This window comes from Jaculus jaculus, chromosome X, assembly GCF_020740685.1.
Source record: "Jaculus jaculus isolate mJacJac1 chromosome X, mJacJac1.mat.Y.cur, whole genome shotgun sequence".
NCBI lineage: Eukaryota > Metazoa > Chordata > Mammalia > Rodentia > Dipodidae > Jaculus > Jaculus jaculus.
In genome coordinates, this window is record NC_059125.1 from 60,022,768 (window position 1) to 60,042,296 (window position 19,529).

Below are 19,529 nucleotides of genomic sequence, written 5' to 3' on the forward strand. Positions count from 1 at the left end.
AATCTTTAATGTCTCCATTTTTATTGGATTCTTTTATCCAACACATAGATCCCTTCTTCTACTAAAAACCTTTTTAATTCATGTAATTCCTTTCTTCTCATCCTCAATATCACTATCTATCTCATACCCTTCCCCTTATTGTCATTACAACAATTTCCTAAACAGGTTCTCAGGCTGCTAGTATCTTGGTAGTATGACCCATCCCAGTACTTCAGCCAGTTTTAAGATGCCTGAACCAGAATTCTAGTCACTGAGCCTGTATGACCAAAAGATTTCAATGACTGTCTACAGCCAACAGAATTAAATACAAACTCTCATTCACAGCTCAGCATGATGTGGCCTCAACTTGCCTAATACAACCTTGTCTTTCACTAGCCTCATAGAGTAACACACATTCTGGCCAAATCATTTCACAAACATTCCTCAAGTCTTCCAACCTTGAAGCCAATAAGTTTCCATATGAAAGGTCTCTATTTATACCTGTAATACATTTTACTTTTTAGGAAAAAAAAAATTCAAATTGGGATGTTATCTTCCACAAAAGCAATTTCTGCATCCAAATATAATTCTTCAAATTATTTACTCCCTAATCTCTCAAGACTAGTATACAAGTTAAAGTACATAAATAGTTCTGTTTCTTTGATAGTAATGTGCATTCTTATCTAAGCATTCAGTTACAAGCTGCCAAATGTCAAGAACTTTGCATTTCTGTCTTTGTAGTCTTATTGCATCCAGTGTAATGATGCACATAGAGTAGGGACACATTAAATTAACATTAACATACTAACATTAGTCCTGGTACAGCATCACCTTCTCCTACCAGGAAGGGAAAGAAATGTGTTCTTCTTTTTAACATATACATTTCTATTTTATTTATTTTTATTTTTTATATTTAACAACTTCCATGATTGTAAACAATATCCCATGGTAATGCCCTCCCTCACCCCACTTTCCCCTCTGAAACTCCACTCTCCATCATATCCCCTCCCACTATCAGTCAGTCTTTTATCTTGATGTCCTGATCTTTTCCTCCCATTATGATGGTCTTGTGTAGGTAGTGTCAGGCATTGTGATGTTATGGATATTGAGGCCATCCGAGCTAAAAGCCTCCTCCATGTAGACCAGCTGACACAAAGCTGGAAGAAGCGTGTACTTGACCTACCAAATATAATGCTAACTTAACATTCTCATCATGTAGAATCTGGAATTGGAGACAAACAGAGTTGGAACTAAAAGCATCACAGAGATGGTTGAGTACCACTCTATCTCTCCCTTCTGCACAGGGACAATGAGACCACATGGGGAATTAGTGCAAATGCTGGCTCAAGAACTCAAAGGGCCTTGGGCCAAAGTCTCAGGTTTTTTGATATAAATGCTACTATGGCACAAGGTGTACTGTTGAGCCAGGGTATGGGGGAAGCCTCCCAACCAGAAATTACATGATTTCTAAGACACAGCAGTTCATGGAAGTCAGGGCCACACTGTTAACATACCTCTTGCAACTGAGATTCTTTCTTTTTGGATGATAGATGTAAGTGCCGGTCCAATAACGAGTAAAACCTCTCACCATCCTTTTCAAATTTCTTTTTTCGCTCCTAGGCATGGGAGAGAAGAGTCAGATTAAATGACATTTAATTCTGTGTGCTTAGGAAAGAGAAAGAAGGCTTCACAGGGTCAATTCCTCCAGCTGTGGGAAGGAAAAACAAATCCAGCCAATGGAGAATGTGCTTTTGCATCAGTTTCACTAGTTTCCCCCCCCCCTTAACTGTATCCCCAACATTCTGCCTATAGAAAGGGATGCTCCTACCTGTGGAACTGAAGCTTCCAGGAGATGGTGCTCAGAAAATGACAACTAAAATGGACCTCTGTGATTATACACTTCCTAGCCTCCTACATTTTTCATATGCAGTTATCATTCACTTGCTTTTTAAAGGGAAGAAGGAATACACGAGTGCACTCATCTTGAACATTTCCAAGACAATAAGATCTGGGCTGCCTCTTATAATGAATTCCTAGGTACTATTTAAGCACTCACTGCTGCATAGTAAGCTCATAGAGGAAAAACCCTGGAAGACTTAGCTGGAAAGCAAGGATTGAATGCTAGCATTATGGAGGACAGAGGATTCAGTCTTCACTTTCCTTTGGTATGAAATTTAATTCAGTTCTCTTCTTGGCACAGGTGGAAATTGCATAGCCTCCAAAGAAACAGTAACAATGCTCATTTGTCACAGGGTGATGGTGATACTGCAATGCTCTCAGCTCCAGGCTGGAAAACCCATGTGAACAGATTGTGTGGTCTCATAGGAAATCCCAACCCACTAAGCACCTACAATGTGCCAGGTGCTAGAAAAGGCACAACAGAGGACACAAAAATAAAAAGTAGGTGAAAAAACAGTCACAGATGGTTTCTTATAGCAGGCAATATGTTGCTGTTCAGAGACACAGAAAATTTTGTTAGCCAAATTCTACTACACTTTCAGTTCTTAGATTAAAACCTGGGACGCATAATTTACATAGTAAAATTCACTGCTGCTTTGAAGTGTGAAATTTTATTATATTAACAAATTTGTGCAAATGTAACTGCTATCTAATTCAAAACTATTTCCCTCACACTAAAAAGAAATCCTAGACACATTAACAATCACCCATCTTCAAGAAGCCACAGTCTAGTTTTAATCTCCAAAGATTTTCTTGTCTTACATATTTCATAAAATATATATCATACATTATGGATTTTTGGGACTGGCTTCTTGCACTCAGCATATTTTCAACATTTAGACAACTTTCAGCCTGTGTCAGTGTTTCATTCCTTCATATGCTTGGATGGTAGAGCTATACTACATTTTCTTGATGAATTTATCAATTTATGTACATTTGGGTTATTTCATCTATAGCTATTACTAATGATGATGCTATAAATATTCATGTGCAGGATTTTGTGTGGCCATGTTTTTAAGTTTTGGCGAGGGGCATATATCCAGGACCACAATTGCTAGGTCATGTGCAACTCTATGTTTAAACTTCTCAGGAACAACAAAGCATGTTTCCAAAATGGGCACACATTCCCTGCAATAACAAATAGGAGTTCCAATTTCTCTACATCTTCACCAAAATCATGTGCATTTTCCTAATAATGTTATAGGTCCTTTTAAGTGCCCATTCTATCCACTGTATCATCTACCTGTCAGAATAGATCTGCCTATAGATCCATCCATCCATCTCCATACTTATGAACGTTCTTGGACTGGGGAGGTGGCTCAGTTCATAAAGTTCTTGTCTATCATGCACAGAGCCCTGTATTTGAACCCCAGCACCACATAAAATCAGGGGTGGTGGTACATACCTATAATCTCACCACTATTATGGGAGAGGCAGATGGATCAGTGATGAGCCTGGGATACATGAGATCCTGTCTCAAGGAAAAAAAAAAAGGAAACTTGGGAAGAATAATATTCAGGGGTAGCTCATAAATAAGTAACTGGGAAGCTTGTTTCTTCCCCCCCCACTCTCTCTCGAGAATATCTATTGAACAACTACAAATTGAGTTTATGCTTTTATTACTGACTTATGAGAATTAATTAACTATGATCTGAATACTACACTTACAAGTATTTTTCTCATAGTCTGAGTTATTTTGGAATTTTCTTGTGTGTTTGTTTTGATGTTTTCATTTATTTCTTTTTCTTTATTTGATGAAGGGTCACACACAGCCCAGGATAGCATGGAATTCACTCTGCAGACCAGGCTGGTCTCAATCCCATGGCAATTCTCCTGCATTAGCTTCCCAAGTACTAGGATTACAGGTGTGTGACACCATAAGCACTTGTCATATTTTTTTAATCCAAAAAAATCATGAAAGTAATACATGTCTGAAATTAGTTCAAGTATATCAGAAGGGTCAAGGTATAAAATATGAAAATGTTTCCCTTCTCTCAGACCCACTGCATATAGGTACCCACCATCATATTCTTCAGATAACTTCTTTTCTGAGTGTGGGATAAATTTTTACTATCTTTGCATATGAGACAACAAAGTCTTACACAGACTAACAAATTCCCATAAGTAACATCGGAAGTGCCAGAGGTGGTGGTCCATACCATCTCTGTGTTTGATCTAATGTCTTTGTGACTATCAGGTAAAATCCTTTAGGGAATATACAAACACACCCCTAACCCAAAGGCTAAGTAAGTCATCAGATAGCATCTGAGACCTGTGATAGAGCCATCCTCACTTTGCTATAATCCACCTACCTGTTATCCTCAACAATGTATTTTTTTTAAAAAAAAATAACTTATTAGATTCTTGGTTCTGTTACTATAAAAATATCATAAAACTATTACTATGTTAGAACAAGATTTTTGGTGTAAACATAAGCAGAATCTGTGTTGCTGAGCTATGGTCACTAATACTTTTTCTGAACCAGGGTCTAACTCTAGCCCAAGCTGAACTAAAACTCACTATGGAACCCAAGGTGACATCAAAGTCACAGTGATCCTTCTACCTCAGCCTCCTGAGTGCTGGAATTAAAGGCATGCACCACCACACCTTGCTCTGGTCACTAATATTTGGCTCCACAATATACGTTTTTTTTTTTAATTTATTTATTTTAAATTTATTTTTGACAACTTCCATAATTATAGACAATAAACTATGGTAATTCCCTCCCTCACCACATTCTCTTTCACAACTCTCTATAATATCCCTTCCCCTTCTCAATCATTCTTTTATTTTTGATGTTGTCACCTTTTTCTCCTATTTGATGATATACCATCTCTCATTCCCTTTAAAGTGCGAGCTTTTTATTTTCTCCTTAACAATAAGTGGGTTCCAAACTAGCATTAGTGGGACCCTGTCTGAAAATAATGAAATAAATAAATAATAAATAAATAAATATTTCCATTTCTGGAACCATATCTAAGACACACTGAATTTGAAGAGTTGGAACATAATGGAAGACTCTCAGGCACACTCTACCAGAGACTCTAGGGAATAAACTAGAGAATGCTGGATAACAGCTATCAGAAAAAGTGAGTGATACCCAAATCTTTTTAGCTTTTAATAGCATTGGAAAGTTAGGAGCTTTAAAAAGCAGTTCTACAGGGACTGACTCAATTTGAGGAGCTACTCACTTCCTGCTGGAGCATCAATATCATATTGCAGGAGACACAGTTTAAGATAGACAGGCCCAGAAAAGCTACACTGTGCTTTCAATAACAGACATTAAAAGACCAGAAAAGGAGGGTGGATCCAGTGTGGCAGCAGCATGGGCAGGAGACACTGGGAAAAAGAATCCTTTCTTTTTGGCACTAGGCACTCAGTAGAGCAGCCAAGAGATGCCGTTTAAAAAAGAAAGGCTTCTGCTGTGTCAGCAGCCCCACTGTTCCAGACCCCTGTGAACCACACTCTCTGGAAACTCAGAGCAAGTGTCACGGGACTACATGCTGAAACCTGGCCAGCAAAATATGGCTGGCTGTGGGAAAGGATCTTTGAATCAGAGCCATGCAGTATTCAGCATGCTGAAAACCTAGCTGAAGCTAGAGTCTACAGAGGAACATAGACTCCAACGAGTGCATTAGAAAATGAGAAGCATTGCACAAGACAAGGTCAGGACTCAAAACTGAGTCCCTGAAATACAAACTAATGGTAAGACTAGCATCAGAGACTCCATCTGTGATGTACTACACACAAGCCAAAAGGAGCATCTATAACATAACCTCCCAAGGGAAGACCAGAAGGGACAGGACACCAAGGGGTGACACAGGCTCTGGTTTTATGGGAAGAGATACCAAGAGACCCAGGACTGAAACAAGCAAACATACTAGATAGCATTCGTTTTACTATAACCTCACCCAGGTATCTATTGCTCCATAACATCCAATGTTAATTAAGAGGGCTATCTCTCTAATGAACATGAATGTAAAAATTCTCAATAAAATACCTGCAAACTGAATATAGCAATACATCAAAAAGAGCATTCCCCATGACTAATGTGCATTCATTTGAGAGAAAAAGGTATGGTTCATTATATGCAGATAAAAAATGAACTTAGTGAAAGAAATCACGTCATCATCACAATAGATGCAGAAAAGGGTTTTGACAATATCTAACATCCCTTTATGGCTGAAACAGACTATGGATGGGAGGAATATTTCTCGACATCATGAAGATTATAAATGATTTATAGTAAGATGCTAAATAGAGAAATACTTAAAACACTGCCACTAAATCAGAAACAAGAGTGTAACCACTTTATCCACCCTTATTTAGTATAATACTTAAAGTCTTAGCTACAGTAATAAGACAATTTTGTTTGTTATTTGCTGTAAGTATTGACAACAGTACTGATGTTTTGTAGCTCTTATAATATACTATGTTGACTAAATTTTTTGACAATAATGATTTTAGTTTCATGGTTACATAGCCTGGTAATAATGCTCAATTTATATCTTTTCTCACATTTATACATTTACTTAAATTTTATTTTTAAAAATATTTTTTAAAGATTTTATTTATTTATTTATATGAGAACAACAGACAGAGAAAGAGACAGATAGAGAGAGAGAGAATGGGCAGGCCAGGGCCTCCAGCCACTGCAAATGAACTCCAGACGCGTGCACCCCCTTGTACATCTGGCTAATGTGGGTCCTGGGGAATCGAGCCTCGAATCGGGGTCCTTAGGCTTCACAGGCAAGCACTTAACTGCTAAGCCATCTCTCCAGCCCCCCAAAATATTTTTATTTCTTTTTGGCAAGCAGAAAGAGGTAGACAGGAGAAAGACAGACAAAGGTAATGGGCACACCAGGGCCCCCAGCCACTACAAACGAACGCCAGATGCATGTACCACTTTGTGAACCTGGCTTTAAGTGGGTACTGTGGAATTGAACCCAGGCCATCAGGATTTGCAAGTAAGAGTCTTTAGCTGCTGAGCCATCTCTCCAGCCACTTTAATTTTATAATTTTATATTGGCAAAACATAGTCTAAATGATATTTATTGTTTGAAAATTTTGAGGCCTCATTTTTGTAAATGTTCCTCAGAAGAAATATATATTCTCTGTTTCTTGGATTCAGAGTGCAGTGAAATCTATACACATGGAACATCTCAAGCTTAATGTATTGTTAAGACTTGGCCACTTACTTTTGCTTTGCTATTATCATCAGGTTTGAGAGTTCCAGAACAATTGATGTTTTATCAGTTTCATTTATTTTGTTATGAGAATGTCAGTTAGATTATTAATAATAAAAAGCCAAGCTACCAAATGACTATAAACAGCCTAAATTATAATTTATTTATATCACGGATCAACATTTACCATTGCAAATTATAGCACATGTTTATATTTATTGATCTAGAGGTATATCTATGAGATTTACTGACTAAAAAAAGTTACAATTAGAATACATATTCCATTTATGTAAAATTATACACATTATACACAACTAAATAAAAAGAAATTAGTATCCAGGTTATAACAAGCATTCTTACAACTCACCATGAATAAGGTAAAAACATGGGAAATTTGACTAGTCATTTTTTCATATCTCCAGATATACAAAGTCAATAAATATATGAAAAGATGCTAACCTTCATCAGCCATTAGAAATACAGATCAAAATCATGAGTTGGCAATTCACACTATTAGGATAGCTACTACTATAACTTAAAAATTAAAATAGCATGTATTATGAAAGATATTAGGAATCAAGAGACTCTGGTAATAGGAACAATAGTGATACAGGCATTGGGTAATCATTTTGTCTTCTTCAAAATTTTAAATATAGAGTCTGGAGAGATGGCTCAGCAGTTATGGCATTTGCTTGCAAAGCCTAATGACCCAAGTTGGATTCCCTAGTACCCACATAAGGCCAGATGCAGATGCACAAGTGGCATGTGTGTCTGGAGTTCCTTTGCAATGGAGAAAGTGCACCCATTCTCCCCTTCTCCTTGCAAATAAATAAGGATAAATTTTAAAACATTTAAATATTGAATCATCATATAAGCCAGTAACCCCCCCTTCTAGATATACATTCAAAGGAGTTCTAAACACTCAAAATAATAAGAGCTCAAACAGATATCTGGTTACCAAAATTCATTATACAACAGCCAAAAGGTGGAAACAACACAAATGTCCATCATAGATAAATTGACAAGAAATTTAATATCCATACAGTGAAACATTATTCAAAGCATAAAAGGAAGTTGTGATTCATGCCACAACATAGATGAACAGTGAAATTGAAATCATTAGGCCATGTGACAGAAATCATACTCCAAATGGTACATATTCTATGAATGTATTACTTTAAATATCTAGGAATAGGAAAATATTTAAAATGAAAAAAATTATCTTCCAGTTTCAGCAGGGAGGAAAAAGAGTGAAATTACTGCATAAAAGGTACAACCTAGCTTGGTGGTTAAAAAAAATTGGGAAATATGTATTTGTCATGGTCATACTTAATTCTGAATATAATTAACTAGTACTCAAGTATAAACTTAATTATTAAAATGTTAAACTTTATTATACATATATGTAAACATTTTATTGATATCATCCATACAAATGTACAATATACCATGATCATAGTCCCCTTCCATCACCCTCTGTTTTCTCACTCTCACATTCCAACTCCACTGAGTCCCTTCTTTCCAGCTAGTCCCTCTTCTATTTAATTTTTACATATGTACCAAGTGTATTTAGATCACAGTTGCCTCACCTCTCTCTATATTTTTCCCATGCCCTACTCCATTCTTCTATATATTCTTAACACAGCAAAAATAAAACAAAAAAAATCCCACAAACTCAAGATCAAAACTCAAATCCTAACTTCACTAAACTTTGTTATTTTTTTTCAGATTTCTTAATTTATAAAAATCGCAACATGTCTTGTTATTTAACACATTCATTGTCCCTAGTACTGTATGTATCTGTCCAATAAACAAAAGCTATTATGATTGTTTCTTTAATTTGTATTTTGCTTTTCTTGATTTTTTTTCTGTGCTGGATATTAAACACAGAGACTTGTGCATGCTAGTCCAGTTGTACCACTGAGCTATATCCCTAGCCAAAAGCGATTCTTCTTATCAAAATGTATAAACTGGTTATACTACATTCCTCAGCTTAAAGTCTTTCAGGGATTTCCATCACCCTTGGGATAAAATCTACATATTTTACTATGGTCTAACAATACTTCTCTACCATATACCACTGCTGACTTTTCTACTGTCTCTTATACTACTTCCTCCCTCGTGTATACTCCAAACATCATGTATGTCTTTCAGCTACTTTGATCTACCTCCATGCTTGTTTCCATTTTAAAGCATTTACACTTGCTGCTCTCCATGACTGATTCCACAGTTCTTCTTACGGCTGATTCCTCTTAAATGTCCATGTAGCACCTACAATACCACCTCTTCAGCAATATCCCAATATGACTCTCTTTAAAGTTGCCCAGAATCACTTCCAATCCTGACAGTCACTTCTTATCAAATGAATCATTTTATTGTCATCAAAGTATTTACTACTGTATAAAATTATCATCCCATACCTTCCAGTGAGTTATTGGCCAGGGAGGACCCTGGTGCCCCCCCAACAAAAAAAAAAAAAAAAAAAAAAAAAAAAAACATTGCAGGGAAATTGGTTTTCTACCAGGAATACATAGTAAGAACCTATTGGTTAAAAATTCACGTGCTTGGGCTATAAGGTCACTGAGAAATGCTGCTGGAGCTGATCTAAAAACCTCCTCCATGTAGACCAACTGACAGAAAGCTAGAAAAAATTACACTGTATGCAGTTCCAAGGGAGAGAGGGAATTCACCAGTGGAGATAAACAACAGCGGACATGGAAAGCCTTAAGTTGATCCAGCCAGGCCAAATGAGCCAACAGTTGTAATAGTGGCATGTCTCTTATGGGGAAACCAATTGCTCTCTCTAATTGCACTGGAGACCTACTCCATGGGAGGGAATACAAGCCCAATACTAAAAACCTGTGATGGGGGAGGTCATGAGCCTTAAGAATGTAACATCTGGTGGTATCTGCCTAGATGTATATACTATGCTCACCAAAGTGCCCAGTAAGCACTTCTCTTAATGTTTGTACCCATATATTAATGCTACTTTCATTTTTTGTTAATGAACTTTCTCTTTTCATATGATGGTGACCTTGGAATAACTCAGAGGGCACGATAGTGCTGAAAAGAAGTGACAGAGGAGTGCTCAGTACTAAAACATCTCTATCACACCTTCCAAGGCACAGGGTTCATTGTGGTAGAGGTGGTAGAAAGAATGTAAGAGCCAAAGGAAGGGTACTACTCTTTACAATGTGCTCCTCCAGACACAAACTGGCCTGAATATCTATGACCTCACAGTACCTGACACTACCTATACAAGACCATTATAATAGGAAGAAAAGATTATGACATCAAAAATAAAAGAGAGACTGGTTGAGGGGGAAGGGGATATGATGGAGAGTGGAGTTGCAAAGGGGAATGTGGGTAGAATTACTATTGGTTTTTTGTTTATAATTCTAGTAAGTTTTCAATAAAAATAAAATAAAATTTTAAAAAAGAAAAAAAAATAGCATCCCAATTATTCATTTATGATTTACCTCTTGGCACGCCACTAGAATATAAACTTCACTGTCTTTGGGCATGGTATATAAAATATTCTCTGGTATGTAGTCTGTCCAAATAAAATTGTTCAATGAGTGAATCAGCATGTGAATGCATGAAGCAGGCTCACAACTTCAGCTGCAGAATACACATTAAATTCCTCTCCAAATATAACCACATCAAATTACTCCATCAGAAATGCTAACATGAGGCCAAACCTAGTGGTGTACACCTTGGCAATATAGTCAGTTCTAGGCCACCCTAGACTACACGACCCTGTTCTCAACCCTCCCCCATCCCACACAGAAATACTAACATGAAGGGCTGGAGATGTAGCTTAGTGGTAAAGTGCTTGCCCAGCATGCACAAGGCCCTGGGTTCCATCTTCTGCACCACTAAAAAGTATACTATCTTCTGTTGCCTTCATTTTGTTATTCTGGGCCACTATTGTAAGAAAAAAATCATTAATTTTCACCTAATTTGTATGCCAGATCAATAATAGTTATCACTTACTGAACATTATTTGACAGTTGTTATGCTGAACATTTTAAATGCATGATTCCTGAATCCTTATACAAGCCTCCAAATGTTACTTTTTAAATATTTTTTTATTTGCTATTTATTTATTTGAGAGAGACAGACAGACAGACAGAGAAAATGAGTACAGGCACACCAAAGCCTCCTGACCCTACAAGTATATTCCATATGCAAGTGTCATTTTGTGCATCTGGCTTTATGTGGGTACTGGGGAATCAAACCAGGGCTGTTTGGGTTTAAAAGCAAGAGCCTTGCCAGACATGGTGGTACACGGCTTTAATTCTATTAACTTGGGAGGCACAGGTAGAAGAATATCATGAGTTCAATACCACCCTGAGGCTACAAAGTGAATTCAAGGTCAGTCTGGGCCAGAACAAGACCCTGCCTCGAAAAACCTAAAACAAATAAAAAAAGCAAGAGCCTTTAGCCATTGAATAATTTCTCCACCTGCCCAAACATTACTTTTCTTACCCTCATTTAATAGATAAGGAATGAGCTTGAGGACTAGAGAACTAACTTGTCCAGAGTTGCACAGCTAGACATGGTGGTGACAAGTTCAAACTCAGATGTGACTTTAGAGATCTTGTTTCCAAGTCCCACATTACTCTAGGTTATGGAAAGGATGCTAGACCAGATTCAAATTCTGTCTTTTCCATGTGTATTATATATTACCATAAATGAAAAAAAATCATCTTTCTGATTCAAGTTCCCAACATCCAACCATCTCCATGGTTGTCACTACCTATAAAATATATGGAGGTGTATTCACATGGAGTTAGTTTAAGAATATACAACAACTTTGGAGAAACCACACAGATTCCAACTATGGGGAAATTATCATAGGCTTCATTTAGTACAAGTCACAAATGTGATTGCCTGCCATTGAAGGTCCTACAGTCTTATCACCTGCACTTCTTGTATGAGCCACTTACGTTCTAACCACCCAGGTACCACACTTTCTCACATGAACTTTTTTCTCATGTGACTTTTCTCTGCTCTACGTACAGTGGAGCAAACTACTTAAACTCTATTATGTTCTACTATTTAAAGCTTTGAGTACTGACTGCATGATTCAGTTAGCACACCTTGAGAGATAGTAATGTGCTTTTGACAGCCTTCTGCCACTGTATAAACTGCCTTCAACTTGACATACTCCTTCTTCTACTTCACTGGCCAACTCCAATTCATCCTTTAAGATTCCATTCCCTTGTCATGGTGGAAACCAACTGCCCTCCAATTGGACTAGAGGCCCACTCCATGGGAGGGAATACATCCCTGATACTGAAAACTTAAAACAGGGGCAGTCATGAGCCCCAGGGGTGTAGCGTCTGCTGATGTCTGGATAAATGTATATACTATGCTTATCAAACTGCCCAGTAAGCACTTCTCTTAATATTCATACCGTTATATTAATGCTACTCTCACTTTGGGTAGAAAATCTTCTCTTTTCAGATGACAGTGACCATGGGATGACTCAAAAGGTATCACAGTGCTGGAAAGAAGTGACTGGAGTACTGAGTAACACCTCGATCACACCTTCCAAAGGCTCAGGGTCTAATGCGGCGGAAGAGGTGACGGAAAAAATGTAAGAGCCAAAGGAAGGGTAGGACTCCTTACAACGTGCTCCCTCCAGACATAAAATAGCCTGGATATCCATGACCTCATGGTGCCTGACATTACCTACACAAGACCATCATAAGAGAAGGAAAAGATCATGACATCAAAATAAAAGAGAGACTGATTGATATGGGGAGAGGATATGATAGAGAATGGAATTTCAAAAGGGAAAGTGGGGGAGGGAGAGTATTACCATGGGATATTTTTTTATAATCATGGAAAATGTAATAAAAACTGAAAAAAAAAAGGTTCCATTCCTTTATCCCAATGGAGTTTTTTCTGTCTTCCTCAAAGTTCCTATGTCCTATTTCTGGGTTGGTTTAGGAGTTCCTCCTCTGCTCTCTCACCATTGTGTACATAAAGTCATATAATTAAATTGAGTTGGATGATATAAGCCTCTAATCCCAGCACAAGGGGGTTAAATGCAGCAAGATCAGGAGGTGAAGGTCAACCTGAGCTATGTAAGATCCTGTCACAATTATATATTTAAAAAATGACAAGGATATGGGACCTGAGAGACTGCTTAGTGGTTAAGGCACTTGCCTACAAAACATAAGGACCCAGGTTCAATTCTACAGTACCCACGTAAGCCAGATGCACAAGGTAGCACATACATTTGGACTTTGTTTGCAGTAGCTGGGTGCCCTGGAACACCTCTCTCTCTCTCTCTCTCTCTCTCTCTCTCTCTCTCTCTCTCTCTCTCTCTCTCTCTATTTGCTTGTTCCTCTCTCTATAGCTCTCCCTTCCTCTCTCTCAAACAAATTTTTTTTGAAAAAAGCAAGGATGTGAAGGAGATGGAAAGGAATAGATAGATAGAAAGAGAGGGATAGAGATAAGTATAATAAACATTATTATAAACAATATTATATGTATTGTGTTAATACTTTATTCATGATAGCATTTCTTGACACACTATCAAGAAGACCCACATTCCCCAATGAGGAGGTTCCCTGCATGGGAGAGGAGGACAGGGAGGAGGCTAATGATAGTACCAACATGGCTCTATATACACTATGTACATAACTAATAAAAAAAAAACAGGAAAAAAAGAAAGACCGGGTATGGTGGTGCATGTCTTTAATCCCAGCACTCGGGAGGCAGAGGTAGGAGAACTGCCATGAGTTTGAGGCCAGCTTGAGTCTACATAGTGAATCCCAGGTCAGCCTGGGCCAGAGTGAGACCCTACCTCAAAAAAAAAAAAAATACACACACACACTGTCAGGGCTTGGGGACATGGCTTAGTTGGTAAAGTGCTTGCTGTACAGGTATAAGAACCTGAGCTTGGATCCCCACCTCAATGTAAAAGATGGATACCTATAATCTCAACACTGGAGTGGTGAAGACAGAAGAGTCCTTAAGTGTTTGCTGGCTATCTAGTATAGACAAATCAGGTGAGTTCTAGTTTCCCATTGTCAAAAAAAAAAAAATGAGGAGAGCAATTGAGGAAGACACCCCACGTGTGGAAGCAGGGCTACAATCTCTGTGTGAGCAATGAATCATTCTTTGTACAGAAAAGAGATGCTGCTATTGGCAGAAAATGGGTACTCAGCAAATAACTACATACTAGGGCCCTTTTCCACAAAGATACTCTTCATAAAGATTTGTTAACTGTTTAATAGAAATGATGGCCAAAGGCAGATACAGCAGTGCATGCATTCCGGCAGGTAAGGAAGAAGGATCACCATGAATTCAAGGACAGCTTGGGTTAGAGTGAGAACTTGCCTCAAAAAATAAAATTTAAAAAGTTATGAGGGGAGGGAGGGGGAAGGAAAGGAGAGAGAGAAGTCAAAAAGAAGAAATGATGGCTGGGCATGGTGGTGCACGCCTTCAATCCCAGCAGAGGTAGGAGGATCACTGTGAGTTTGAGGCCACCCTGAGAATACATAGTGAATTCCAGGTCAGGTCAGCCTGAGCTAGAGTGAGACCCCACCTTGAAAATCCACGAAGAAGAAGAAGAAGAAGAAGAAAGAAGAAGAAGAGGAGGAGGAGGAGGAAGAAGAAGAAGAAAAAATAATAATGGCCACAACAAATTTTTTTAAAAACCTGAAAACTGTAATGTAAGATTCTCTGTTAACAGACTACATATTTTTGTTGTGAAGGTGATGGTAGTGGTGGTGATGCTGGGTTCCATCAATGCAGAGAATTACACCTATGGGGCAAGTGCTCTCCCACTGAGCTATATAATCTCAGACTCTTAGTACCATTTTAAAACAAGAATAAATATAGGATAATCGAAATGGCACAACTCAGCAATTTTCCAGACAGCCAAAATACATGAAGTCACTGACCCTCAAAAAACAAAACTGTGAAGGAAACTTTCATTACTTTCTTCCTTGGGTCAGACAGAGGAGACAATACAAGAAGTTCTTACAGATTACTAAAGAACGAGTCAGCTGGTCGTAGTGGCATTCTGGAGGCTAAGGGAGAAAAACTGTGATTTCTAGACCAGCCTGCGCTACTCAACATGACACTTTCTCAATAATGCCAAAAATTAATATATCATACAGAGAAGCTGATCAAAATAAGAATTTAAAGCCTAATAAAGTTTAACTTACAACCTAGAAGTTAAAAGGACCACATACAAAATACTTTAATTTTTATAGAAGTAGTTATAGAAACATAAATAATGCTTCAATGCTAAGTATGTTTTAGACCCTATCAAATTTAGTACTCACAATTATAATTATTTTCCATACTTAAAAGCTTAAAGGGCATAGAGGTAAAATAATATCATGCTACAAATTAGTAAGAAGCAAGTGTTAGTTTACTTCATGTCTACTACTATGATATGGTCTGCACATATGAGTGCACTATACAGTGGTTAAAAATATGGACTCTGAAGGCAGACTGGGTTTAAGCACCAGTGCTACTATTTTCTAGTACTTGGCCTCAAAATGACATTTCTCTGTGCCTTAGGTTTCTGTTGTTCTACTCATTTATTTGTCTTAATCTGTAAAAGAGTAATGAATATAATTCTTATTCACAGAGTAAGGAATTTAGCAGGCTAGATGAATTAGCTAACAGATCTAGAATACATAGAATACTTAGCATGAAATGAGTACTATGAGCACCTGAAAAACACATGAAAATATACTCTTAAAATATTTCAAAGTTATGATATAGCATGACTCATATCTAACCCAGTATAATGATTCCAGGAATAACCCAGTTTAGTATGTCAAGTGGCAACAGATGCCTCTTTGAAAGATCTCTGGGACAACAACACTACCAACTTCCCCTAATGAGTTAGAGTGCTTAAACACTATTGCATGCAGAAAATACTTCCTTAGCTTGAACTTCAGCCCTTCCTAGCATGGTTTTGTTCTATCACTTGTTTAGACCTTGCAGTAAATGAAAAACACATTAGTGTGGTAAGATTCAAAACACTGCATGGAAAGAATTTTAATTTCAGGAAGGAAGGAAGGGACCTAGAACCTCCCCCACCCCCAAATATTTCCTCCTCTGTAGTGATAAAGACCCAATTTGAGAAAAAAGAATCCATGGTTCTAGTCTAAACTGCTCTTACCGCCCCCCACCCCTGCTCCAGCACTATTATCTAGAATAGGGAAATAGCCAATAAAAAGATCATACAGACACTATAGTGAAGGAAAATGAACTATTCAAGATCACATCAGAAGTTAGGGTCTGCACCTGAGGTAAAAGGTAAGACACTATTGCTGAAGAAACTACATGCTACTGGCACAGAACATTGAGAGAACTGGCTGGAATCTGAAAGGAAGCCAGGTCCCAGATGGCCCATATAGTGCCAGAAAGCACTGCATGAACTGCTGGGAGAAAATGGCCAACAATATTGTGAGCAAGCAAGGGACACTGCTTTATGAAAGCAATCAGCCTGACAAGATGTACACACCTGTGCAATAATGACACCCAGCCTAGGTGGGTAATCAATGAATGGTTCTCCAATTGGCTAAGAGATCCCATAGCTGATAGGAACCCGTAGCTGGAACTGGGAACCAAGTTAGAATCCTATCGAAACCAAGATATGAACTCCAACAAGAATCCCCCACTAGTCTTTGGCCAAAAGAGATGCTACACCCATCGAAACCTTTCTAAATTAACAATGCTTATCACCTTTAACCTATGATGGTCTCACTCTCTATTAGAGAATCTGTTTTTCTTTTTCAGAAAGCAAAAAGAACAAAGGAGAACCAAAATCTATCAACAAGAACAAAAAGATAGCTGACTCCCTGGCAGTAAATGAACCACACACCTCCCACATGTTAGAGCCCAGGTGAAACTACAGAGGAATTGGCAAGATGAACAAGAGTGCTTCTTCCACAGCAAGCCTGACAACCTGCACCACGGTAAAGGCAATAGACAGCGAGCATATGCAAAATGTAGCAAAGAAGAAATCCAGAAGACGCTGAGAGCTCAACATTAAAGTAGACTTAAAACACACCCACCATGGCTCAAGGTTTTGCATAAGAGGGGGAAAGAGTGTAAGAGCCATGGGGTGGGAGGGAATATCCAGAGGCATTGCCCCCCCCCCACAATGACTGACTGCTGCTCTCACAATTCAAAACCCACAACTCCATGGTGAATACCAGCAATTCCACTGAGGAGAGCCCTCAGTACAATGAAGGCAGGGAGGAGAGAAATGATGATACCAACATTTGATGTGTCCATACAAAGATTCTACTTAGTACAAAAAGAAAAGTCTGTATTGGAGCCTGAGCTATAGCTCAGATGTGGTATGCTTGCCTAACATGTATGTGGCCCTGAGTTCAGTCTGCACCACAAGAAAAAAAAAAAATGAGGGTTAGGATTCAATTCCAGACCTCCCTAGTCCTCATTGCATCTTTAGGTCTCCATTTAAAAAGGGGGGGGGCTGGAGAGATGGCTTAGCGGTTAAGCGCTTGCCTGTGAAGCCTAAGGACCCCAGTTCGAGGCTCGGTTCCCCAGGTCCCATGTTAGCCAGATGTACAAGGGGGTGCACGCGTCTGGAGTTCGTTTGCAGAGGCTGGAAGCCCTGGCGCGCCCATTCTCTCTCTCTCCCTCTATATGTCTTTCTCTCTGTGTCTGTCGCTCTCAAATGAATAAATAAATAAATTTTTTTTAAAAAAACATTCTTTTCTAGGACTAAGGATGTAGCTCAGTTGTTAGAGTATTTGCCTTTCATGCATAAAACCCTGGGTTTAAACCCTGGCACCAAATAAACCAAGTGTAGTGACATACACCTGAAATCCCAGCACTGAGGAGGTGGAGCAAGGAGAATCAGGAGTTCAATCAAGGCCAGCCTGGGATATATAAGAATGTATCTCAAAAGAAATATTTTTTCTAGCTCTGTCCCATGAGTCTTCATCACCATTAACTTTCAGACATGACATGGTGGAGTGGATACTGGTTTCCCAAACACCCCTAACACTATCAATGTACTTTTCTATGTAACATTGTACTTGCTCCCACTAAATGCAGACATTATTTCACTTCTGATTACTTGCTTGGCCACGTGACTTGTTCAGCCAACTGAATTTATGAAGAAGTGATAGTGTGACAGATTTGTGCCTAGCTTGAAAATACTTCATATGTCTCTTCTCACCCATCGTGGATGGCTACCATCATCATGAAAAGGATATGCTATTTCTCCTTCTTACTTAAAGAAACTGAGCCAAGCCCTATCAAACTTAAGTAAGGCGAGCAAAGTCATGCCTGCCAATGGACAGATGTATGTGCTACAAATAAATGCTTATGTTGCGTACCACTGAGTCTGAAGGTGCTTTATGATAATCCTAGAATAGCTAACCAACATGTGAGGTTTTTCTGGGTCTCCCACAAAAGCATTTTTAGTCATGCTAAATGTCATAAAGAACAAAAATAAGCCAGGCATAGTGGTGCACACCTTTGATCCCAGCACTCAGGAGGCAAAGGCAGGAGGATTGCCATGAGTTTGAGGCTACCCTGAAACTATGTAGTGAATTCCAGGTCAATCTGGACTAGAGTGAGACCCTACCTTGTAAAACAAACAAACAAAAAAACAAAAATAAACGTCCAAATTAAATCATCATACATATTAATAAACAACTCTATCTACCAACAACTTTCCACTATCTCTTATATGGTACCTTACCCTGGGGCTCAAATCACCTTCCATAAAATTCTTACTCCCCCATCTCACAAAATGAAAATAAGAGTAATAACTATGTTATAGGAATGTAGTAAGTTCAAGTGAGAAAATGTATGGTAAATGATATCACATATTTAGTCCTTGATGATGACAGGGTGATGATAAGATGATGATGATGATGATAAAAATCTTGGTACTTTCCATGAAATAGTGTGGGGATCACACTGTGTGTACCACCATACCTGGTATTATGAAGTTCTTAGATTCAAAATTAGGGCTTTGTGCATTCTATGCAAACACTCCAAGTGAGTTATTTGCCTAGCCCCCAAATTTGGGTTTTGGCACTGGGGATTTCATCCAAAGATTCACACATTCTAAGCATGTGCTCTACCACAGAGGTAAACCCCACATTAACTGAACATGATATAACTACCCTATATACATCTGAATATATAACTAGACTTTCCCCTGAAATACAAGGCAAAGTACCTTGATGAATGCTTAGTCCCTAGTAGCAAATAATTTAAATATAAGTTTAATAGCACTTAACTACTGATATTATCTCAATCTATGTTAAATAGTAAAGAGAGGAAAGAAAAAAATAAATCTTAATATATGTATATATATGGTCAGACTCACTAAAATAGCACAGAAATACTCATGGCAATTGTAATCCACATTTC

General features: G+C 38.2%; 1 protein-coding gene across 4 annotated transcripts in view; it reads right to left on the reverse strand.

Moving 5' to 3' along the window:
* Ophn1 (oligophrenin 1) overlaps positions 1–19,529 on the reverse strand; it is a 344,008-nt gene that overhangs the window by 152,637 nt on the left and 171,842 nt on the right. For all 4 annotated transcript variants that reach the window (XM_045140247.1, XR_006634606.1, XR_006634604.1 and 1 more), the window contains exon 6: positions 1,494–1,595. In XM_045140247.1, the coding sequence (XP_044996182.1) occupies positions 1,494–1,595 (102 nt within the window). The remainder of the gene's footprint in view (positions 1–1,493; positions 1,596–19,529) is intronic.